The following is a 25346-nucleotide window of genomic DNA, read 5'->3' as shown; positions in this document are numbered from 1 at the left end:
CCGCAACTTGGATCACAAATGCATCAGAATAGAAATTTCAAAAAAATGTGACACGTTTTAACAGCAAACAACAAGATTTTCTGCAACGGTTTGAGACAACAGATGAAACTTGGATCCACTACTATACCCCAGAGATGAAACAGAAGTCAAAGCAGTGGAAGCGTGTTGATTCACCACCACCAAAGAAAGCAAAGGTAATACAGTCGGCCGGAAAGGTGATGGCTTCAGGTTTCTGGGATTCGAAAGGGATTTCGCTGATAGATTATCTTCTCACAGGTCAAGCAGCAATTACTGGACAATACTTAGCTAACCTCCTGGACCAATTACAGCAAAAGATACACAAAAAAGGGTTACGTTTAGCAAAGAAAAAAGTAACTTTTCATCAAGACAATGTACGGCCAAACACAAGATTAATTATCATATCAATAATAAATTAACTAAGATACAAATTACTGCCACATCCACCTTACTCGTCTGATTTGGCTTCATCATACGAAGTCTGATCAAAAAGTATCGTGACTTTTGTGTTTTTTCAAAAATTATTTATTTATTCACGAATATCTATTTTTTCCCCTTCAAAGTAATCCCCATTAGATATTATTCACCGATGCCAATGTTTTTTCCAATCCTCAAAGCACTTTAAAAAATCATTTTCTGTGATCTTGTTCAGTTCCTCCTTTGATGCAGTCTTTATCTCGTCAATCATGGCGTAACGTTGTCCTTTCATGGCCCTCTTTAGCTTCGAAAACAAGAAAAAGTCACTGAGGGCCAGATCTGGGGAATACGGTGGCTGCGGCATCATTAGTGCGCTGTTTTTGGCCTAAAATTCACCCACAAGGAACGATGTGTGAGCAGGGGCATTGTCGTGGTGCAAAAGCCAATTTTTGTTCCTCCACAAATATAGGCGTTTGTGGTAGATTGCTTCCTGCAAATTATGCATAACTTGCAGGTAATATTCCTTATTTACCACTTTACCCTGTGGCAAGAACTTGTGATGCACCATGCCCCTGCAATCGAAATAAAAATTGTAACCAAAACTTTCACCTTCGACTGAACTTGGCGCGCTTTTTGCAGTCTTGGCTCGTGCTGCAACTTCCATTGGAAGATTGAGTTTTACTTTCCACGTCATAACCATGAACCCAAGATTCGTCACCAGTTATGACCCTCAGGAGCAAATTTGGGTCGTCACGGAAAGAGTCATTAGCAATGTTAATGCATTGCTGTTTTTGGTTGAAATTGAGCAATTTTGGTACGAATTTCTCAGAGACCCATACCCAAATCATTGGTAAAAATCGAATGGCACGAGCCAATCGATATGCTTAGGTTCTCAGCAACTTCACTGACGGTGATTCGACGATTGGCTAATACTATTTTCTTCCCTTCATCAATGTTTTCATCTGTTGTTGACGTGCACGGGCATCTGGCACACTCTCCATCCTTCACATCTTCTCGGCCCTCCGAGAACATTTTGTTCCACTGATAAACATTGCTTCCGTCCAAGGTAGCTTCTCCATATGCCACAGTCAACATTCAAAATGCTTCCGTGCACTTAATTTTATTATTCACACAAAATTTGATGAAGGTTCTTTGATCAATTTTTTGGAACAGGCAAAAATCGAAGACAAGCCAAAACACTTCCAAGCAAAACAGGTGTCAACAATTAACTGAACATTCAAAATGGCCGAACTTTTCGGCATAAATGACAGACATAAGTACCAACATAAGCCACAAAAAATGTTGAAAATCAAATACATGCAGCCTGCAAAAATTCAAAATTAGCTATACTTTTTGAACAAATCTTGTACTTCCATCTCTTCCCCAAGCTCAAAATTTTTCCTCGGTGGATAGAGATTCCCTTCAAACAAAGAACTAACAGCCTAAGTAGATGGGTATTTTGCAGGTATGAAGGAATTTTATTTTTGATTTGGGTTGAAGACATTGGAATATTACTGAACCAAGCACATTAGTGTACAAAGACTCTACATTGAAAAATAAAAAAGTTTCACTGAGGTGAGTCGTTTTTTTCTATTCCATTGCGACAACTTTTCAAATTACCCACTTATGTTGTAACTGTCAGCTATAATGATTGGCTGTATGCAAAAATTTTCCTTTACCAAAAAAAGGGTTTTTACACCACTGTATAAGGGAAAGGAAGAGAAAAATCTTTTACTTGGCGTGCTGATTTACGGGGAAAGTTAATCCCTCACCAGTGATTAAACCCGCATTCAAAATTGTGGGACATACAAAATGACCTTACACGCCCACATTTACAATGAAATTTCAAGATTTGTTTTTCAAGGAAATTAATCCTGTTGCAAGGGACCAAATTTGGGAACCTAAAAATAGTGTCACATTGGTTAACCCAAATTGGTTTATGGGGAGATATTCCCAATGCCAGGGACTGAGAATGGGCCACCTTAACACCTTTTGCATTCATTTGAAAAAGACAGAATAGGTTTGTGAGGAAATTAATCTAGATACCAGGTACCAACTTAGAAGGAATAAGTCACCTTGCTTACACATACACTCACACGTACACCCACTCTCAATCACTCAGGTATAACAGAAATGGTTTAAGAAAAAGTAATATCAACACTAGGGACCACACTTGCAACTATAAAGTGGACCAAACACTTGAATGGCACTGTCCAAAAAGAATATGGGAAGCCATTAAGCTCTTCAGTCAAGAGAAAAAAACAAAGAGTAAATAAAAGAGCGGTTGGAGGAGGGCAAAAGAATAGAAACAAAATCAGGGAAACACAACTGCGCTCCCCTAAGTTTGGCCACCACTGCATAACCGTTAAAGCAGCACATGCAATGATTGAATTAAAATTAATCAAATAGATACAATTTAATGCATAACAATTTCAAGAATTAACACTTACCAACAACGTAGAGTTGAACTTCTTCAGGCTCAGGAAGATCTACTCGAAAAGTAAGATTGGCTAGGGCACAAGGAGCCATTTTTCTTAACTTGAAGAAAACACCCTGCAAGAGATATGTTCCCTTTTCAATTTTTTTAGTTGCTCTATTCTGTAACATATCTGCTAATTTGTTAAGATATTTAGTCCAAGAATTCATGAAATGAAGATGATATACTTAAGTAATAAAAATTGTTCAGAATACCTTAAAACCAAAGATGAAAAACAATAGGTTCATTATTTGAGTTCATACCTGAGAACAATTTCATACAAAATTTAAATAGAATTCCACCATGAAAGTTAAATCTACATAAGCCCCAACTGTTGCAAACACCATCAACTTGTAGACAAAATTCTTGAAATGATGATTCTCAATTGTATGAGATAAGAAGTGGAAGAATCCCTTTCAGCCCAGAGAAGCATTGCGTTTCAAATTATTGAAGGGTGAGAAAGCTACGAGTCACCATTCTGTATTCAACTCAATTTTTACTGGTTTTGTAAGATAACACCATGTAAGCCTTTGAGAATACGTATGCATTAACTTTACAGCTTTATTGTATCAATGGAATAAAACGCCACAAAAAGCATTTTTCTGATTATTCATTTACCAGTCCAATTCCGAAGTATGCTGACGATATTAATCCCTGGGTAGCAGAAATATTGTAGGTATCCTGGTGATTTTGAAACAAATCTTTGACAAGTTTGCAGTGTTTATCGTCTGTGGCAGTGATCGGACATCCACTGCGTGTTTCATCAACAATTATGGCTTTTTCAGGCTTGCAACCATGAAACTTTACTACCCATCAATTTACAGTAGACCTATCAACAGCATTGTCACCATAAACAACCCTCAAACAACGATGAATCTCTGTAGGAGTCACTTATTCAGCAGTTGAAATATTCGACACCAGTACGCTGTTTATACTTGTGTTGATATAGCACAAGAACATGCCTCCATACTTCCACTTCTCAAAATACACTGGATGAATGAAACATCCTCAAACCTGCGCATGCGTGTTGAGGGGGAATGTTACTTCCACAAGCGACCAGGAGTACTTCTGAAGGTCATTTTGTTAGTGATCCACAAGCATGTGTGCATTAGTTTTCAACCTACCCTCTAATATTCTTGGATAGTTTGTAGTTTACAACTTTTATATACATAAAAAACGATCAACACAGTAATCAACCCAAAGGTCGGTTTGGTAGGAGATAGTAGAGTTCACCCAGTACTAAGCCTGACGGCATGTGAAATACACACATTAGAGTAGGGGGGCCAGTTTCTTTCCTTGTGCCGGTTATGGTTTCCCAGGAAGATCTGGTACCAGAAAAATCACAGAGCTTGGGTGGTGCTGCAGGTGCCCAGAGAGGCTTACCCTGGAATCGAAACAGGGCCCTCCGGTCAGTAGTCCAATGCTCTACCCCGAGACTACTACAACCCACATATATAAATATTTGCTTCTGAATTTAGAAACATCTTATTCAGTACTATTTTTTGTTCAAACTTGAAAGAGGGATAAATGAATAAAATTAATGAGACAAGTATTGACCACTTGATTAAAAATATCTTTGAATCAAAATAAGACTAGTTACTCTTAAACACTCACAGCCCTGAAAAAAACCCTAATCATACATCAGTTCCATCACCATAGGGACAGATTAAAGATTATCTACAGTATTTCCATATTTAAATGACCGGTAAACTATCAAAAATCTACAAACAGTTACCCAGGCCATACTACACCTTAAATATTTTTATACAGCACATCTACATCATATTAATATCAAATTTTACCTGTAACAGCCGATTGAAGTGTAGTGCAATTGTGGATGGTGGGCCTAATGAGAGGGGCTGATTGGTATTGCCTTGACCTAAGTGACTCATCTGGGGAACACCAGAAGCACTCGAGGACAAACTGGAACTTAAGTGATGTGACCCCAGCACTGAACCTGCTGGAGGAGGTGAGAGTTTTGCTCGCCATACCTGTAAAAAAAAACAAACGCTGACGAAATTTTCACGCCAAGTGAAAAAAATAAGAATTCTGATTCTCATTTCACTACATAAAATCACATTGTTGAGGGGGGCTTGTTGATCTTTTAGACAATATATCACTCAACAGATTTTAACGAAATTTAAAGAAATTGATATAAAACATAACACTTGCCTGAGAAAACATCTGTAGATTTCTGACTACTCTTAATGGAGCTTTAGGGTCTGCAATTGGTGGAGGACGAAGACAAGTTGAGCATGAAGGAAACTGACAGTTATGTGAGGAGGAAAGAGCTGAGGTAGCAGATAAGGGAAGACAATAACAGAGTCCAGGAATTCTTTCTGTTCCAGCAACATGAAAACCTTTAGGAGGAAGCGGAGGGCCTGCCACAAGTAATGCTATAGCTTCGGCATCTTCATCATCATCCACCTAAAGCAAATATAGAGAAGAAAATTAATACATAACACATTATTCATGAACTTCCTTGCATCACTTAGGAACTGCTTTTCCAGGAATTCAACATTTCAGTTTCAAACACAGCAAATAAGATACACCACATGATTTATTATAATAACAAGGAAGCACTGATGAGCTGTAAACTATAATTTTACATCTACATATGTATCCTGACTGCAATCTATGAGATAATTTTGTTTTTCGTCCATTCAGTCTATGTAAACTACCTGGGCACATTAATGAAATAATTCTGTAATGAACTATTGGAAAAATAAAAATCATGGATGGAGATGATTATTCTAACAAGTGACTCATCAACACAATATAAACTTAAATTGAAATAATTGCCTCTTTTTCATGAAAAATATTAAATGATAAAACAACAAATTTGTATTTTTACCCTTAGTTACAAACAAAATTGTATAATACTTCTCAGATATGTTTGTGGCCACAATTTTAAAATTATTATACAAATGCAACAGTTTTGTTTATCGCTCGAATGAGTAATGCCTAGGAAAGTGAATATAGGACCATCTTGAAAATACTTATTGTACTTGAGCTTACGGATCCAGCATTTTTCTCAAACTAATATAAAACTGGGTGCTTCTGTGTGATGAACTGACTTTGTTTCGGTTGTTAATGAATTTTCACTTTAATCCTGAACATTTTTAAATGTTAGTACTCCTCTACCATTATACTACATAATCACGAATTTATTTTGTCACATTTATTCTTTTAATGCCAATCAATAACACTTGTATTACTCGGAACATCAATTTCAAAGAACTGGAGAAATCCATATCTAAAAATATTTGAAGGTCTGTACTCAGCATACACAGCAATAACGCAGTGATGAATCACATATTCAGTGATGCTCTAATCAACAGTTAAAGATGGTCACTGACTGACTTAAGGGTCAATTTCAGCCCTAATAATTTTGAGGAAAAAAAAAAGAAAGTGATGCAAATGGAAGGAAAATATAAAGTATTGAATTACCGGGTGAGATGTCACTGTACTTTGTAATTGACTGAAAAATTTATGGGTGACTCTTCTTGCAAAGTCAAAATGAATAAGGGAACATGTTGCTATAAACCATAAACACAGATATCAACCAGAAGGTTGGTTTGGTAGATGATGATAGAGTTCACCCAGTATAAGCTCAACAGTGTGTGAAAGTCACACAGGATAGGTGGGCCAGTTTCTTTCCCTCTGCCCGATTTGGTTTCCCTGGAAGATCTGGTACCCAAAAAATTACACAGCTTAGGTGGAACTGAGATTGCCCAAAAAGGCTTGTCTGGGAATAGAATCCTGGCCCTTTGGTTAGTCATCCAATGCTTTACCCCTGGACTACCACGACCCAGGGACAAATGATGGATACTTACATTTATACGTTATTTGTCACTGGCTCCTCATAATTTTTGCATCAAAGATCATGCATGGCATAACTAAACTATGAATTAGTATTTTAATGGAAGACTACTAGAGACACCACAAGATAATTTAATTTAAGGTTTTAAGGAAGGATTTATTTATAAAAATGACATGAGTAAATTTTGAGCGTCTTAAAATCCTTCTCTTTTGTATATATCCGACACTGCTCTGTTTTTGTAAAAAAATGTATGTTCTCAATGCATACTACTTTCCATAATTACATGACCCATGGCATGGATGTGTACATTTTTAAATATGGCACATGATAAAATTCAATCAATTTTGCAATGCCATGACTTTCAGTCAAATATACTGAAAATTATGAAATCTCCATTAAACAGCCATACCATAAAAATAACAGTAATTCTGGATTAGTTAATTTTTTCCTTCAAATTGACAAAACTTATGTCCAACAAAGAAGTTTAGTCCTAGAGCTAAAGTTTGGGTGTAGCTTGAAGTCAAACCTTATCTCTTTGAACATTTCTTTTCCTGCTGAATGAAATCACAAAAACACATATCGAGCATACTAGAAATAAGTCTAGAACATCAAGAGAGTTGGCCATCTAAGAGTGCTGATGGTTGGTAAGCTTTGCCTTTTCCTACGTGCCAGGTTTTAAGTATTAATATTATCATTTACATTTTTTGAAAGCTGATAGCTCTTGTTAAAGTTTTACTCAAAAGGATGCAGATTAATTTAAACAAGAAAGTACCTATGCTCAAATCTAGAATAGTGCCTTGTCGCAAGTGATGCATTTGTTGTAAAATTACATTGCTTCTTTTAAAAATAATTGTATTCTATCAACTATTTTTATTGGCTGTGTACTTTTCATGAACTTCAGTATTTCAGAGATTAAATCATATAACACTGCTATTTTGGAAACAAATACCCTAATTGACTATACCACTACTGCAAACCTCTAGAAATTATGCTGTTCCTATAATGTTCCTGAGTGAATGCTGAACAATTCATTCAATCTTCAAAAAATGTCCAATACACACGATTAAAAATTTATAATTCAAATGGAAGTGTGAACCAATCTATTTTGTTTTATTTTTTCATATTCATGGTATGAATTTTATCAATCATATGATTAGATACATATTGCTTCATTTATTCACCAATTTATTTAAGGCTTTTCTTTAAGAAATAAGTCAAATATTTTGTAATTCAAGCTTTTGGACCAGCGTTCCAATTACAGGACAAAACAACATACCTCTAGAACACATGTATCTTTATTTCCAGCAGACAGATCCAGTTGGGGTAGTGAGTGCTGGTGTTCATCTTCGCCTGAATCATCAGTATCAGAATTTCCACTGCGTGTAGTGCCATTAGCCCATGCATTTTCCTGGACGAATTAAGTTAATTTGTGTAGTTAACCCATAAAATAATTCTAAACACCCTTACCACCACTCCCACCTCATGAGAATAGAAATACTAAGGGAACAAGAAAAACCTCGAATATTAATGCTAATTAAATTGGACAGCAAAGTTGAAACTCATTATTGACTTGAAAACTCATTATTATTCTTCTACGTGGCTTTTTTCACATACCAATTTCTATTCCCTGGAAATCAATTGCACTATTTTATTATTTGCACAAATTTTTTCAATTTACAAAAAATTATTTTATTTTTAAGTTTATTTCGATCAACTGCCCTCAAAATTTAAAAAACCCAAGGAACACTGATTACAAAAAAAGATTCTTTACAGTTTTTTCAAAGAGGTAGATTAATAGTTTATACATATTTGCTTTGAAACTTGAAAAATCTTATTGTTCTTGGTAAAAAGCATTTATAACAGCAACATCGGTGATTACTGACCTTCAATTATATTACCTGGAGAGTTAACTTACTTTTGGAGGATCTAACAAAAATGTTTCCCTGCACCTCTTCACTGTCTCTTCCAAATTTCTTTGCAAAGCATCGGCCAAAGCAGCCTGGCTTCCAGTAATTTGGCCACTTTGGTGACTGGATTGTGGACGTACGCATGGCACTGTTGGTTTAGGCAATGCTGACACTAAAACTCCAGTTCCAGTAGCTATTGCCACTAAAAGTTTTTCCCCTACCCTAACCTCAACCTTATGAAAAGAAATTCAACATCAAAATTAATAAAAATAAAAGGAATATGCCTACAAGAAAATAACAGTGAATAATGCATCTGTGCTTCTAAAGTCATTAAACATCAAATACTAATTCTTCAACTTAAAGGGTGACATGAAAAAACCCATCCACATCATCAAGCAAAGAAAGCTTAAAACTTGACATTCCTCTATTGAAAAACAAGGATTTATCGTAAGTATTTTATAGAATACAGGAATTATATTCATGAAATTGTAACATGAGGCATTATTATGGTTTCACCTTCCTATTATTCCAACGTCTCAAATTATATCAAATAATTCTAATTTTTCATAACATCCAGGAAGAATGATTATCACTGTGACCTAGTGCTATAAGGTTCAGGATCAAGTTCTGCCAAAGAAAAGATCAAAAAGTTATTGGGCTGTATTCTTTGCACTGCAAAATGACCATAATCACTAAAGCACCAATACAGCGATAATAACACTTAAATGAACATTTTTATTGTACCTTGAGGCCAAAGACAGCATTCATGCCACAGAGTCTAAGTTTATTCGCCAGGGCCCTGTGGAGGTCATATTCCAGAAAAGGTAATCCATCAGAAATGTCTTTTGCAGAGGCTTCTCCCCTTGAACTGCCTCCACTTCCCACACCAACACCCACCACTCCCCCACCTCCCATTCCACCACCACCTCCTCCCCCTCCTCCTCCATAGCCACCTTCACCTCTCCTCCCTCGACTGGCATAGGCCTGAATCAGTGAGCCCACACCGATTGTGGCCAATCCCTCAGGAGGCTCACAAGTTGCAAGGAGAACATCAGGAACACATCCTCTCCTGCAAGGTGAAAAGACGAAGGGTCATGAAAAGGATGATTATTTGGTTGTGAACCAAGAACAAAAATCATTTGACTATTCTAATAATGCACTAAAATTAATGATAATTCACCTAAAATAAAACTATTTATTTCAAAGACCTGTGAGAAATACCCGTTGGCAGTTATTTTAATGGTTTCATCCGCTGATATGGATGGAAATTCTGGAATTTTAGGGTAACAATCATTCACCTAAATTGTGATTCAAATACAGATTCCTCAAAGTCTGGCTGAGTGCTTTAGCCAATTAAGCTATTGAGACACCATTAGGATGCACTGGTAGCTGAGAAATTCCTGCAAGGATATTTATAAATCTTAAAATATCATGTATTCTCAAATCCATCAAATCAACCAGATACAAGATGTTGAATTGACTTATAGATAATGTGGTTATCTCCAAAATAAGCTGGTCTACCAGATTTCAAGTCATTAAAGTCTTGGTGCAATTGGGGCTGATGTAAGATTCTATATTTTCGGCAAGATGACTGAAAAGTTCTATGAAATCCAGTGAACGCTGTCATGGCTTGGCACACCAAAGTAAAAGACACAAATCAACTAGACAATGTGACAGCAGCCCGTGTGCAAACGATTTAAGGTAAAAATTTCAAGAGTCAATTGAGCAAACACTCATTTCAGAGCAAGCATTGCAAATATACATTTTGCAGCTTCAGCACTGCAAAGTGGGGAGAAACAGGACGGCACCACAATAATATCCAGAGGGGCAACATTTCACCAATTCTTCTTTTTCACTTTTCTTGACTTAATATCAGATGGGAAGGAAGCCTCTTTAGAATACTATTACAGAGGTGAATAAGTCACACATCCTGACCTCTGGGTAAAGGATATTTGAGAGATTACTAAAGTCAGAATTGATTTAGCATTGAAATTGAAATTACCATGACACCATGGCCAAAGTACTTACAGAAGTATATTGAGAACATAGAGAGAATGTGTTTAAATACCTTAGGATGGTGTGAAATAAAATGGTCAAAAGAAGTGGACAATTTTATTCCGCTTTGCAACAGAGAATTTCATATTAATTTCTACACCCTTTTAATTATCCGTTGAGTCCAACTCATAGACCAATCAATGTACAAATCTATTAGAGCCCAGAGTTTACTGAAACTATAAAAATGAAATAAAGTTTTAAAAATTCATCACTAAATAAGTAAACTTGGTATTTTTTGGTACATAACCTGACGACATTGCCTATGCCTCAAAACTGGTAGTGTCGTAATAAAGTTTTTGTGTTGCATATATAAAATTTACTTAAACAGTGATAATGACTTTCCACAAAATAGAGCCTGAAACCATCAAATTCATCAAACTCATCTTTAAATTTGATGATTGTTTTTTTTGCAGCTCTCTATTATTTCCTAAATACCTTACATTTTGAAGTTAATTTTCAAAGCTTTTTTATCTCACTCCATTATTAATCCATTCATCTAATAATATTTTATTTATTTTGATCTTAAAAAAATTCCATTGAATCATGGAATTTGATAGGACTGTAAAATGCTAGGCTAATGAGTAGGATTGAAAGAACAATGCAAGAGTGGCATAATTTTCATGCTTATAACGAACAGATTTGATTAGACAAATAGAAGGTAAAAACAAATGTAAATAGATACCTTGAATAAGCATACAGAAAAAAATTTGTGGTGCATACTAAAGTAAAAGAAATTGGCAGTCTGTCAGAAATCAGTCAAAGCAGATGAAGTGCTTTTGCCCTGCATCTGCTTTGACTGATTTCAGTCTTCAATATTTGACTTCACCATGCCTCACAATCCTTGTAAGGCATGGTGAAGCAGCAAGCTCTGAGCCAAAGACAGCAGAGAATTTCATCAGTGACTATCGGAGGCTTATAGATTCTGAGGGTCATGGGCCCAAAAAGGTTTTTTATAGTAAAGAGATGGGCCTATCCTGGAAGATGATGCCGAAGCAAACCTAAATTTGTGCATGTAACAGTAGAATTCTTTGCCTGACCAAAAGCCAATGAAAGGCTGTCACACGTTGCTATGTTGCACAAATGCATGTGGCGATTTGATCATAAAACTCCAGTTTGTTTACCATTCCGAAACTCCAAGAGCCTTTAACAAATGTTAAATCCAAAACCACAAGCTAAATGTGACGAGAAGTTCACAGAAACTGTTGCATCATTTAATGGGTACAACGTATTGTCCTAATAAAACAGTAGCAATGGGCACCAGAAATTTATTCAATAATAATTCTGAGCCACATTTTTGCTGACCATTCAGGAAGTCCACAAACCTTTAAGAAGTGTGAAGACCAAAACAGCAGGCAAAATGTGATATGCAGATCATGGAAATCTATTGCATTGTTCCATGCATATGAGGCATTACCCTAATAAGGAAGTGGTGATGCAAACCAGAAATATATTTAATGATACTTCAGAGTCGCATTTTTACAAAATTTTGAAGCACTGACGAAAAAATGTTTCTGGGCAGTTTATTTTGTTATGTATATTTCAAATACTTTTAATAAAGTATGAAATTTTTCTGTAAATTTGGGTTGAACTGTTTATGTGAGTTTATATAACTCAGGTTAATTGTATGCTCGTTTTTTTCACTGAGTGGTCTTTTGACGATGAAATTCCACAGAAAGGATGACCTGTTTAATTCTCCAACCATATGAATGCCTTATGATGAATCTTTTGATAAAAACTGCTGACTAAGACTTCAGCGATACAATACTAATGAAAGCACTACTTTGTTTTTACTAGCTGGTTTTTCTTGCCCTCCATCCTAGGCAATCGTTTAGGTTCTTTGTAATGTGATTACATTGTCAGCATCTTTTTGTGATACGGCTTTTTTCTTTTCCTGCCTGGAAATAGTAAGCACATTGCAGACAGTATGTGAAAAACGTGGTTGGTTCTCTTTTGGATTTGAGGTTCAGTGCGGTTTTTCCCTTATGATATGTGGTTGAATCAACGGTGATTTCAAGCAAATACATACATTTTTATTTTCATTTTGGTCACCAAATATGTCACCTAAAAAGAAATCCTTCATCTACTATATCTTTGAAAGATATAGTAGATGAAGAGTTGGTGAATTACTTGTTATTGCTAAGTGATGATACTCAGGAATATTATGGTGAGAGCAAACATCTGAGTGACAATGTGAATTTGGATTTAGATGATTCTGGCATTGTGAGGCAAATGAAAAAGCCAACAGTTACACTGTAAAGTGATGAAGATGATATAAGCAGTGAAATGACTGATGTAATTCTGCCACTGGAGTTCAACTTAAACTCTGAAGGCCATGTTACTTTGAGTGCTAACACATTCAGTTACACAGAATTACCAGGTCCAAAACATACACCATCACCGACTGTAGATCCCATAACATACTTCAATTTGTTTTCCCTGTGCGATGGAATATGCTTACACAGCAAACCAAAAGGTATTCTAGGTAACACAGATCCTAGCCACCAATGAAATATTATTCCCAAGATCAAGAGTAAGACAGTGGGAGATTCATCTCATCATCATCAGAGGTAGAATCTTGAAAGGATTCACTGCTATTTAACTTATTATTGTGTTGTTTGTAGTGAAAAACATGGCCAGAAGAGTAATGGTCCCATACATGGTGCAAACAGAGAAAGAAAGGTGTGCAAAACATTTGTTTGGTTCAGCATAGGTGCTCAGCAAACGGCCAGACGATAATGAGAAAAGCCCTACTATTACACAGTGTAAACTGTATGATCAGACTAAGAGGTACTATGTAGAGGTTGACAAAGAGTTATTCCATTCAATATTTTTTTCTTATATATTTATGATTTTTCCAAATTTATTTTTAGTTATTTCTTTAAGTTCAAAATTGCAGTTTTATAATTAAATATTAAGAAAATTATATAAATATTGTTTGTGAAAGTCAAATTATTACTGTTGAAAGACTATTGTTCAACTTTGTAACTTTGAAATAAATACATACATATATTTCTCTGATGATGCAAAAGAATAGTATTATTATTAGATAATTCATTTGATACACAATTTTTTTTAAACACATATCAATATCTAACACCATAACTGCATAATATTATTTTACCTAACACTATATATTTTACTAAAATACCCTTTGAATTTTTCGCTAGTACCAAGGGCAGAAGTTAGCACTTAAAAGGGTTAACCAATTACAAAAGTTACCAAAACTTAAATGGAGATTTTATATAATGTAATACCCACAATATTGGTAAGCAATAAATTTAAACACATTTTCTACTTGCTAATTGCATTTTTACCACAGCCATTTTTGAAGCTGTCTTAGGAGGATGATAATTAATAGTTTATGCACCTACTAAAGTATAAAGATTGGGAATATTTCTTATGCTATTCGACTAATACCTGGAAGATAAGGTATGCATTTTGTATAGGTTTCAGGAGTATCTAGTGCCATGCTTATGAATTTCAGATATGGACATGAAAACTGAATTAGAGAGGCTGATTTTGACTTAACATATGCTGCCTTGAACTTAAGCTTAAACATAAGTTTCAGTGACTTAAAATGTGCTTACATTAATAATCCATAATGTACCCAAAATGTGATATTCACATATGACAGGTGACTTTTAATGCATAATAAGCATTTCTCACACTAAAGCTTATTTCAAGTCACAATTTTGCTTTCCGCAGATAAAACAATACTTTCCCACCACATTGGTTTGTTGAAAACCAGTTGGCAGTAATAATAGAGTTGGATTACAAATTTCATTCACTACTGCTTTTCTAGAACTCATGCACTTAAAAAAATAATTCAAATTATTCTTGTCCTCCATTCTTTACATTAACAACCAACTATAAATCAGGGCAACAAAAATAATTTGCTCCATGCATCTGTTTGCCTTTCAACGTAAACAGAATATGGATGTAAAAAAATAATTAAGACCCAAGGAATATTAATGAGTATGAACTGAATAATATAGTATTCCTCCTTCCCTTCAGATAAAATGAAGAAAAAATGAATGTCCCATAGTTTAATGATTAAGGAAGCTTTTCCTGTTGGAAAAAAAAGAGATGTTATCTCAGCACACAGTTTAAATAGTGTAAGAATATCAATTGCTAGAGCTCACCTGCACAAGGCACACTTGGCCATACTTATTTGAAAGGGAACGGTAGATGGTCCATATGGAATATGACAGACGGAGCATGAAGTGAAGCGTACTGTACCACTGCAATGGTGTGTAGCTGAAGGTGGGGGAGGAGCAGCACTTTGGGGTGGAGAAGCTGATGATGCCATTCCTCCAACTGAACCCACCACAGCTTTATCCTCCCCTACTTCTCTACTTTCAGATGGATTACGAGCCCGAGTAGTTGATGCCTGCAAAGTCCGAAATGAAATATCCAGTCATCAATTAACATGATCATTTCAATGATACAAAAAAGAAAATAAAATATACATAGTAGTGCATGACTTGTGACAATCAACTGATAGAAATCCAGAATTACTAAATCAACCTATAGAAATCCAGAATTACTATTCATAACACCATAGAACATTCTTTGAACATGAAGTTCATTCACACCTGTGAAGATGTGATATAAGCTGTTAAGCAAGTAATGGATATGTTACCCAGCATTGCATGGATGTCATTTGAGATTTACAGGCCCATTTACACTCAAGCAACCAATGGTGATTCTTATTCACCCCAAAATAATACCTGGAGAATGATCCTTTGACTATTAATGTTGAAATTAGGGTGTTCACAATTTAACCCGTCCCTTGATTTCAACTGGAATTGGTGTTGAATTGATACATAAACGCATAAAGGATGTCGATATTGCAAATTATGGTACACCAAGAGTACTCACTACACTGTCCAATAAATACGTGAACCAAGGCCATAAAAACTTTATTTTGCAAAATTTATTCTACACCGATTTTCTCCCCTTCAAAGTACTATCCATTCGTTGCGATGCACTCATTCAATCTTCTTTTCCACTGTTTAAAGCACCCTTGGAAGTCCTCGGCAGATAGGGTTTTTAGTTTTCTTGTCGTTTCTTGTTTTATTGTGTCTACACCTTCCCAGTGATGCCCCATCATCACATTTTTGCATTTTGGGAATAGGAAAAAGTCTCAGGGGGTGAGATCTGGTTAATAAGGAGGATGATTGAAGATGGTGATTGAATAATTTGCTAGAAACTGGCAGACAATCAATGCTGAATGTGCAGGTGCATTGGCATGGTGAAGGATCCATCTATTATGTTCGGTTAAAATAGGGTGCACTGTTGATTTTCCTAAATTCAGTTCATTCGCTATCATTCGGACAGTTTTCCAATGTTCGGTAAGGACAAGGGACTGCACACAATCAATGTTGTCATCAACACAGGTGGTTGAAGGTCATCCCAGCCTTGCATCATTTCTGTCATTTCTTGATAACTTTTACCGCACTGCACCAAAAAACTTGATGTTAATTCATTGCTCCGCGATTTCATCAATTTCCATTTTCGACAAACAGTAAAAACAAGGACAACAGACACTAACATAACTGGCACCATATGCACAGCTCGAATTTGCACCAAGCACAGATGGCTCATTGGGTCTCAGACAACTACCACCGCTAGTCAGCTATAGTCCGTATCATGGCCGCTAGATTGCACCAGTTCACGCATTTATTGCATAGACCACGTATATGAATCATGATAGAAGTTCAAAACTAAATATTTATAATGAATTGAATTAAAAGTATATTAGTCTGCTTGTAAAATGCATACGCGTAAAGTAATGTAAGTCAGTAATATTTTGAATACAGTTATTTCGGCCATATTCCTGAATGGCAGCAATTAACACCAAGTTTCCCTATTAAAAAATGTTTTCTTCTTCAAATCCATCCATAGCTAAGGGTAAGAAATGCCACTATTTTAAATTTTAATAAAAGTGAAATGAAAGAGTTTTAATTAAACATGACCATTGGTTTATGATATATTTTAGGATAATCAAGAGAATAGTCTGGGAGTGGAAATGAAATAAAGTATTTGGCCACACGGATTTGGTACAACTCATTATTGATGAAAATGAGACTATTAAAACAGTTAAACCATACGGGATCAGGCTTCCCTTTGTTGAAGTTTTATATATCCATCAAATGAAAGAGATAACATACTTTTTGTTGTAACAAACCAAACAAATTCTGTGGAAAAGTATTCTCTCTCATTCATTTAATGGATATTACTCCAGTTAGTTAATACTTTGAAAAATGATGTAATTTCAATACATAATAAACAAAGATTATCAGGAGTTCATTACCTGTAGTTGGCACATTAAAAGGTGTCCAGAAGAAGAGACTTATCCAACAAATATTAGATATCACGTGAATTCTTGTTATAAAAAGGTGATGTTAATTAATATATTAGCTCGTACAATAAGTGCGAAGTGAATAATGTTAGTAACAAACCACCAAGGTGACTCCCTTGTCCCTTTCAAAATCAGTTCGGTCCAATGAGGATGTCATGAGCTCCCTATGAGCAGGTGGACAATGGTGACTAGACCCAACTCCCCTCATACCATCTTCGGGTCCAATACCATGGTAAAAGTAGTTAGGATTTATTACTGCAGCTGTTCCAGAAGCACTCAGGACACACACATCATCACTGGAAATCAATAAAAATATTTATAAATAAATTATTTATTAAAAATCATACAAATTTGAGGCTATAAATGTTGCATCAAGCAGTTTCAGTTCAGTCACATTGATGTTATACTAACTAAAATTCATTTTTAAACATCTCATTTCAATCTTAATGGCATTGTTTATGGATGAATTAAAACTATTACAGCAAAATGGAGCACCATTTTAATTGATTGGGCAGCTAACATGATACGGGGGTTGAATATAATTACAAATAAATTCAAAACACAAATGAGAGAACAGTTTTTAAGTGACCAGATTTAATTACAGTGAGAGTATTCTATCATGCTTAAATCTCTATCATCTGACCTTCATAGATGAACAAGGAGAGTGTTAAGCATTGAACTAAATTTCTTGTTCCAATGGAACAACTCTAGAAGACCATTTAAAAAATAGTAAATTATATAACTTTCAGGAATACTACTATGCGATTTAAACGCTTTTAGGTACTTAATTTGTTATAGGACCCTAAAGAAGCCTTCTTGATAAAAATGGTCCTAAGTCCATTGTGATGGAGTTTAAGTACAGAAGTATTTTATGAAATTGTTACAATAATCTTCTAGCTACAATTAATGTTGAATGCATTAAATTGAAGTGTGAATAAAAACAATTTCTGATACATGTATCACTCAATTTCATCTGGCCCTATACATGCAGGTGTATTCTAATGACTGATTTCAAAAGTGTTTGTACAGCAGTGACAATGAGCATTTTTGTTTGTAAGCATGTCTTCCAACAGCCATAAACCACTATTTTCTTAATTTTTCCTTTCCTGGTGCTGATATGAACTCTTTTGGAGGTAATGGTTTTTAAGTGGCAAAGCCAAACAAATCAGTATCTTAGAAAGTTCAGATGCTACATATCTCCTCTTCATTGCCATAAAAGAAGACACCCACAGCACTAATATAAGTCAACAGAAGCAGACACACATGGGGAAAATAGTAGATGAGCAATACCAGATCACTAGGCTTATTGCAAAGGTTCAATCTTGCTCATCATCTCACTAGTTTGGCCTGAAGTTTTTTCAGTTGGACTAAAATTACAGGTAGTAGGTCAGTTCTTAGTTATGGTATGCCAATCATATCTTAAAGAAAAAAAATAATATCATGAAATTAGAAAAAACTTCATCATTGCTATTTACAATGGCACTGTCATCCCGTGTACCAGTAATTTTGTTGGCATTGGGGTCTAATATTTCATCTGATGCAAACAAAAAATAGTGAATAATATTTTCAAGAGGAAAATCCAGCCAATGGCTGATAAGATAGATAAATTAAGTCACTGTGCATGAGGATTAGGATTTCAGCGATGCCGCCCTGTCGCCTTGCCCTGGCACCAAAATGAGCCATAGTCACCTTGGGTCCAAAGAATGAGGAAACATGTGGTCTGTTCAAAAGATTCTTGAACTTTATTTATTACCAAAAAATACTTCACTAACAATTTATTGGTCAGCATCCCCTTTTAAGTAGTCTCCTCCCCAATGTACACAATTATTCCAATTGCATTTCCACTTTTTGAAACAGTCCTGGAATGCTTCTTACAGAATGCTCATAAGCTCCTCCATCAAAATTTTCTCTTTCTCTGGAATGGTGGCAAATCTTTTTCCTTTGAGTGGGGTCTTTAGTTGGAGGCGCAGAAAAATGTCACATGGGGCCATGTCTGATGAATAGTTTGCGTGGGGAAGCACAGCCATCTTGATTTTGGTTTAAAAACTCATGAGTAGTAGTAGTTTTAAGCGTTTTAGGGTGCGTCAACAGCTAAGGTCATTTTGCACCACTCATGACAACTAAAACTACAATTCCTTTTTAATTAGGAATAAATAAATACGATTAAATAAATAAATAAATAATTGTTAAAATCAAAATGCATTTAAATTATGAGATCCAAAACTATAGCTGCCTCATTAAACCAGTTGCCCTTAAAAAGGTTAAGACTCGATTTATAAACCCAGAGTCATCCACTAAAATATGACTTAAGTCCCCTTATATGAAGCATGTCTCTGGCCCTTTGGTAATGAGTTCGGGGTGTTGTTGTGGTGAAAAAACCACTGACCACTCCCAAAGTTCGGGTCCTTTTTGCCTGATTCTCTCTATTACGCATTTCATATCCACCAGGTAGTACTCCACGCCGACTGTCTGACCTTTAGGAAGGTATTCTTGATCCACAACCCCCCTTGGCATCGAAAAAACTATCAACATCACCTGGACGTTTGAGCAAACTTGTCGAGCTGTTTTTGGGTGGAGTGATGTTTCACCAATCCGTGGGTAAAGATTGCACTTTTGTTTCAATGTCATATCCATAAATGCATACCTTGTCACCTGCTGTGATCCTGACAAGAGAGTTTTACCCTCTTCAGCTTGTTCAAACAACTGTGCTCCTTCAAAGAGCTCATTTCCGTGGATTTGATTTCTTGCTACAGTCTACCAACACCCCTTTACATAAACAGCCATAACTAAGAGATTTTTCCCAGCGAACCTAACTCCTAGGCTTTTTCTCTGGATAGGTAGACAACTCATAGAAGTCAAAATTTACGGGATAACACACATGAAATATTTCAACCCATTGAACAAAACAAAAAATCCCTTTTAGAAAGTCTATCTTCTCTCTATAGTCACGGATAATTAAATTCAACCTTAATCTTAATTGTAGACAATGGATTTTATCAATTATATTTCAACAGTAATGCAAACACTTACCAAATAGATGTCTTTTCAGAATATGCGACGACAACATCACAGGCAAGAGCTCTAGCATGTGATCGTATCTCCATGCGCACCTCGGTCCACCAAGCATCCCTTTGCTCCCAGGCTTCTTCTTCGCCTCCACTTCCACCTCCTCCACCATCACCACCAGAACTCAACAGTTTAACAGAGCGGGCACTAACAGTACCAGCTGGAAGAATATTTAATATTAGAACATCACCTACCTTAACTTAAGGATTGCTTATGTCAGCAGGAAAAAGAGGACCCCATTGAACACTAAAATCTCTCCTTATCACTGGTTTTTACCACATTACATATTAATGAAAAAGTCAAAAGCCCCATTTCAAACAATGAAACTAGAGAGCTAGAAGACTCAATCCTGCTCAAAAATTTACTTTGATACAAACATGACTTACTCCAGCAGAAAAGAGGTCCAAAAGAGATTTAACAGTCCATAACCACAAGTTTCCATCACATTATTACTTGAGCAGCTTCAGGCGTGATGTGGTGGAAGTCGAACATGATAAATAACAGATCGAAGCACTATTCTACTTGATATCAAGTGGAAAAATACTTCGATCAGTGATTCACATTATTACTTTATATTTCCCAATTCCACGAGCAAAAACTGATGATTGATGGTAAGAAACTTTAATTTTATTTTCCTTATTTAGAATCCACTCCTCAGTAAGTGCAACTATAAAAATGAAGAATCCATGGCGGCAACATTTTTAAAGCACTCTTTATATTTGATCCTTTTCTTTACTATTAATGTTTTCAAAATTCATGTCATTCGCCACATTTGTACAATTTTTGGTTTCCTTCCAGGATCAGATTAAAACAAAAAGGTAATTATTTCTATGTTTTGAATAAAATTAATAAAAAGGGCAACAATGCTTGTATTTGCAAGAGGACTTGATGATTAGTGCAAATCAAATCAAGTTAATTTATAGCTAAGATTTGATAATTGATAAACAACATTTAATAAGCAGCAATTTCAACTGCGTTTATCATTTCACTTAGTACTTTGTTTTGTAATGGTCTCTTAGATTATGCATGGGAAGATTGTCTACAATGACAACTCTTACACTTTGAATATGTATTCTGGGTCCAAGCAGAAATTTGACATGATATCTACTGAAAGGTGGAAATGCTTGCTAAATAAGTACCTTATATGGCTCTTGGTTACAACAATATTTATGTAGTAGTTGCACCTTTCCTTAATACACACTATCGTTTATGGTAATTAGGAAGGAGTCCTAATTTTAGAAAGAAATTGATGGAGTTTGAAGTAAAATTTCTTCAGACATGATAGCACTAAATTGACTCATAGAAACCCCAGTGGAATGAAAAAGTGAATTAGAAGTCAAACAATTATGATAATTTTGTAGTTTATCCGAATGATATGTTGGCTTCACTTATGTGATTGCATTTGGATTTTTTCTCTTGAACTGCACCAACATGACTTCATTGGTTTCTCCCAAATTTTATCAATGATAACAACACTGGCTGAGATGACTTTAATTATCTTATTTATTTGCAGTATTTCAGCTATCAAAAACAAATTGCATTGCCCTTTGACAGTGTATTGCATTGATCACCAACGTTATCACATATGTGCAGGCATTTTTATACGTGAATATTTGCTAACGCATGCCTGATAACAGTTTTCATAATACTTGGAGATGTTGTCCAACGGGAAAACCCTGGTAATTAATAAAAATATTTTTGGTGAATTTGTATTTTGTTCATCCCTTTAGGTAAATTAAATTTTCCCAGATGTGATATAGAAACAACCGTCACCAAATCACATAAATCAACCCAAAGGCTGGTTTGGTAGGTGAGGGTTATGCTCAGCTAATACTAAGTCCAACAATGTGTGACATTTACATGTTATGCTATGGGGGCCAGTGACTTTCTTTGTGATACCTTTGGTCTCCCAGGAAGATCTAAAATAGCACACAGCTTGGGTGAAGCTGGGGGTGCCCAGAGGCATGCCTAGGAATTGAAACTGGGCCTTCCGGTAAATAGCCCAGGGTTACCTATTTCACTAACACACCCCCGTGGTAACAATCATTCACATAAAAATGTAACAGCAAGACCTTAATGATGAAAAAAAGAATTGAGGAAAAGAATGGACCAACAATAGTTTTTCATTTAGAGGATGAATGTTAAGTAATTAAAAGTAATGATAATGAAAACAATTTTTGAATTTCATATGCCTCATTAATCATATTTCAACTGAATGTTGGATTTTTATATTGCGTACATCATCAGTATTTTGTAAGCATTACGTACACCGGCTGATTTATAGTAATTGATGTTTATCACTAATAATAGTGTCATTGAAGAAAATAAGTTAACATAAAAATAGATCTTACCTAAGTGAAGGATGAAGCCTTGAGGATAAGATGTCATTGTTAAGAACGGGTATTCTGCCATGTCTAGAGGATCTGGTGCAATGCCAGTATTGGTTCCACCAGTCTGAATTCTTCCCATCAAAGGATGATGCAGATGAGGAAGATGATGGACGCCCCAATGAGGCCCATGTGTGCAGTATGGATGATAAGAGTACCCCCCTGCTGAGTAGGATCCGCTTTGAGGACACCACTGTGAACCAAAGCCGACTGAATCCTTGCTACTGCCACAAACACCACCACTACTTCCTGAAATAGATGAAGTCCCTGAGGGGATTCCTGGACATTCATTTGACTGATAATTATCTGGATTCTGATGAAGCATGCAACACAATATTTCATGTATAATTACCACCAAATAAAAATATATCATCAAATGCATTAAAAAAACAAAATCCACTTGCTTAAAAATTTGTTGGCATCACCAGGAGATTTGATTTTGTAAGCAAGGCAACGAAACATAAAAATTAACTCAGTAAAATAGGAAGATAGCAATATGAGTTCTAAAAATTGTTCTAACCTTCTCTCTTGTCTTAAATATAGATTAACCATAAATTCAGTGGAAAATTTACCAAATTTTAACCAGGTTGGCTACACAGGTTTTATGTGTAAATTAGTAGTTTGATGCAGTGTAGAAAGAAGACAAAGTTTTTAATTGAGATAGATATCAAATGGTGAAAATGACATTAAATATTTCTGATGATTACTGTTGCCGCATATTGGCAATATTTTCAATCATAAGAAGGCTCAGGTGTTTTGATTTGGAGTTTCAGAGTAATAACATATCACTTCCTGTAGTTTTAATGATTTAAATTCACAGTTATTATGGTTTTTTAAGGTCAACATTTGTTTTCTTACGTAGATTGAAAATTAACAGCTGCCACATTTGAAATTACATCTTTCTGCTTAGCACTATGTAATTTAATAGTAATAATCAGAGTTCAGACACTGACCCATCAGAAAGTCAATGTTATTCTAATAAATGGTTCACATTCAGACAATCTGCAGAACTAGAAACGTGATTAACTCAGTAAGTTCAGACACAAGGGATGAAGCATTGCAAAAATTGTCATGTATAAATCAAAATTTGCCATGCACTTTGCCACCTTAAGCTTAATTCAATAGGGAATGGGATTATTTAATGGAAAGAGCAAGTATTTGGAATTCACAAAAATTCATATTAGCAAAGAAATTGAATCTATTTAATTATCCATTAAAAAGCCAATTTATCATTACCAAAATGTTCAAGTTTATAAATAGGGCTTCAAATTACTGGGTGTACAAGAGTTATGGGCCGGTTTGATATTTCAGTTCTTCATTTCACCGGTTCCTAAAAAATGCATTGGCTCCGAAACCAAAATTCAAACCAATTTAGGCTGTTTTCACGCACTAAAACCTCATATAAGATTTAATGTGTAATATCTACCGCAGAATATCAAAGATTCTATAAAATGTCTTCATATTAAACTACTACTATCTCGTTACCGCCTTTTACACAAAAAATTGACTTACAATTAACTGAGATGGCCCAAGAATCTGACGATTCTACACTTAGTAAAAAACTGGACAGGGGAAAATGGCCCACGAAAAACTATTTACCAAAACCAATTACGTGTATAGTTTGATTTACCCTGTGTGATAGCGATACATATTAATGCATCAAAATTTATGTACTTCAAATTTAAAAAATTTCAGAGTTGTCTACTATGCTATGTTAGGGGTTGTAGATGAAATAAACATATTGTGTTTGTTTCATAATAACAAAATCTCAAAGAAAAATATCTGAAAAACAATACGCAAAACCAATCCACAGAGTTTCACCTACTCCACATTTTGTTTTGTCAATTTTTCATAGCATATTTTGGCATTGGTATCACCTTATGCATATAATAGACATCAAGATCTGCTTTGTAAGCTGAAACTGTTCCCATTTCAAACTCAATTAACTTCTATTGAAATTAGAAGTAGGATAATGCTTCTTTCAATTTACAAAATCCAAGATCAAAAAAATTCATACAATGTTTACAAGCTGGGTGGCATTTAGACTGTGTTGATGATTAGTAGGCTACTATAGAACCTAAAGAAACCCATTGTAGAGGTTTACAGACCATATGGAAGCAAGAAAAAGCATGTGAAGAAACCCATGTGGCCTTTCCATGATTTTTTTAGGTGCATCTAAAATAAACCAAGGCCCTTGAAAATGTCCAATATTGCAGATGATAGATAAAATTTGTAGATTAAACTTATGCTTTATGTTGCCTTTTACATTGCTTAACATACTTGAAATCTTTCTCCATGATAAGGAGAATCAAAGATACACAATAACGTTAACTAGTCCTGATGATGTTACAGTGTAAACGAAACTAGTCGGCAAATAAAGTTTATTTTGTAGAAAGCAAAGATATTATTATTTTTCCTAAGTTATACATAATAACTGTACCAACACCACAGTATCGTTTCGTGTTGGCTAATTGTAGTTGGAAATTCATGGTAAAATAACAGTTAGGTGACTACTGTGCGCAACTTAAAAGTTTGAAAAGATATTAAAAATATGACAAAAACTTGTCCAACTTTTTCACTTAAAATGCTACATGTGCCTACGCAGAAAGGTGACGATTTGTTTATTCATAGGAGATTTTCCAACGTAAATCAATACCTAACATGAATATGGAATATGAACACATAAGAACTTTAACTAGTAAGTTAATATCGAACTACTTTTTAATAAGGTCCATTAGATCCACTGCTTCAGTAGCTGTTCTCTGTGCACTATATTATGGTGAATTTTATTCTCACATAGCCTCTAGTATCCACTACTGGGATTCATCATCTA

General features: G+C 35.2%; 1 protein-coding gene across 1 annotated transcript in view; it reads right to left on the bottom strand.

Annotated features, from left to right (window-relative positions):
* LOC139691022 (uncharacterized) overlaps positions 1-25346 on the bottom strand; it is a 72276-nt gene that overhangs the window by 22126 nt on the left and 24804 nt on the right. Inside the window, exons 8-18 of the mRNA XM_071588739.1 lie at positions 22478-22780; positions 20091-20286; positions 17161-17356; positions 14839-15086; positions 9601-9710; positions 9386-9513; positions 8650-8874; positions 8011-8142; positions 5084-5338; positions 4714-4902; positions 2886-2988 (exon numbers count right to left, since the gene is read on the bottom strand). Coding sequence (XP_071444840.1) covers positions 2886-2988; positions 4714-4902; positions 5084-5338; positions 8011-8142; positions 8650-8874; positions 9386-9513; positions 9601-9710; positions 14839-15086; positions 17161-17356; positions 20091-20286; positions 22478-22780 — 2085 coding nt within the window. The remainder of the gene's footprint in view (positions 1-2885; positions 2989-4713; positions 4903-5083; positions 5339-8010; positions 8143-8649; positions 8875-9385; positions 9514-9600; positions 9711-14838; positions 15087-17160; positions 17357-20090; positions 20287-22477; positions 22781-25346) is intronic.

The sequence above is a fragment of the Hetaerina americana genome, unplaced genomic scaffold (genome assembly GCF_022747635.1).
Source record: "Hetaerina americana unplaced genomic scaffold, ioHetAmer1.1.p SCAF_3, whole genome shotgun sequence".
In the NCBI taxonomy this organism is placed as follows: domain Eukaryota; kingdom Metazoa; phylum Arthropoda; class Insecta; order Odonata; family Calopterygidae; genus Hetaerina; species Hetaerina americana.
This window is presented reverse-complemented; position numbering and strand designations above follow the sequence as displayed.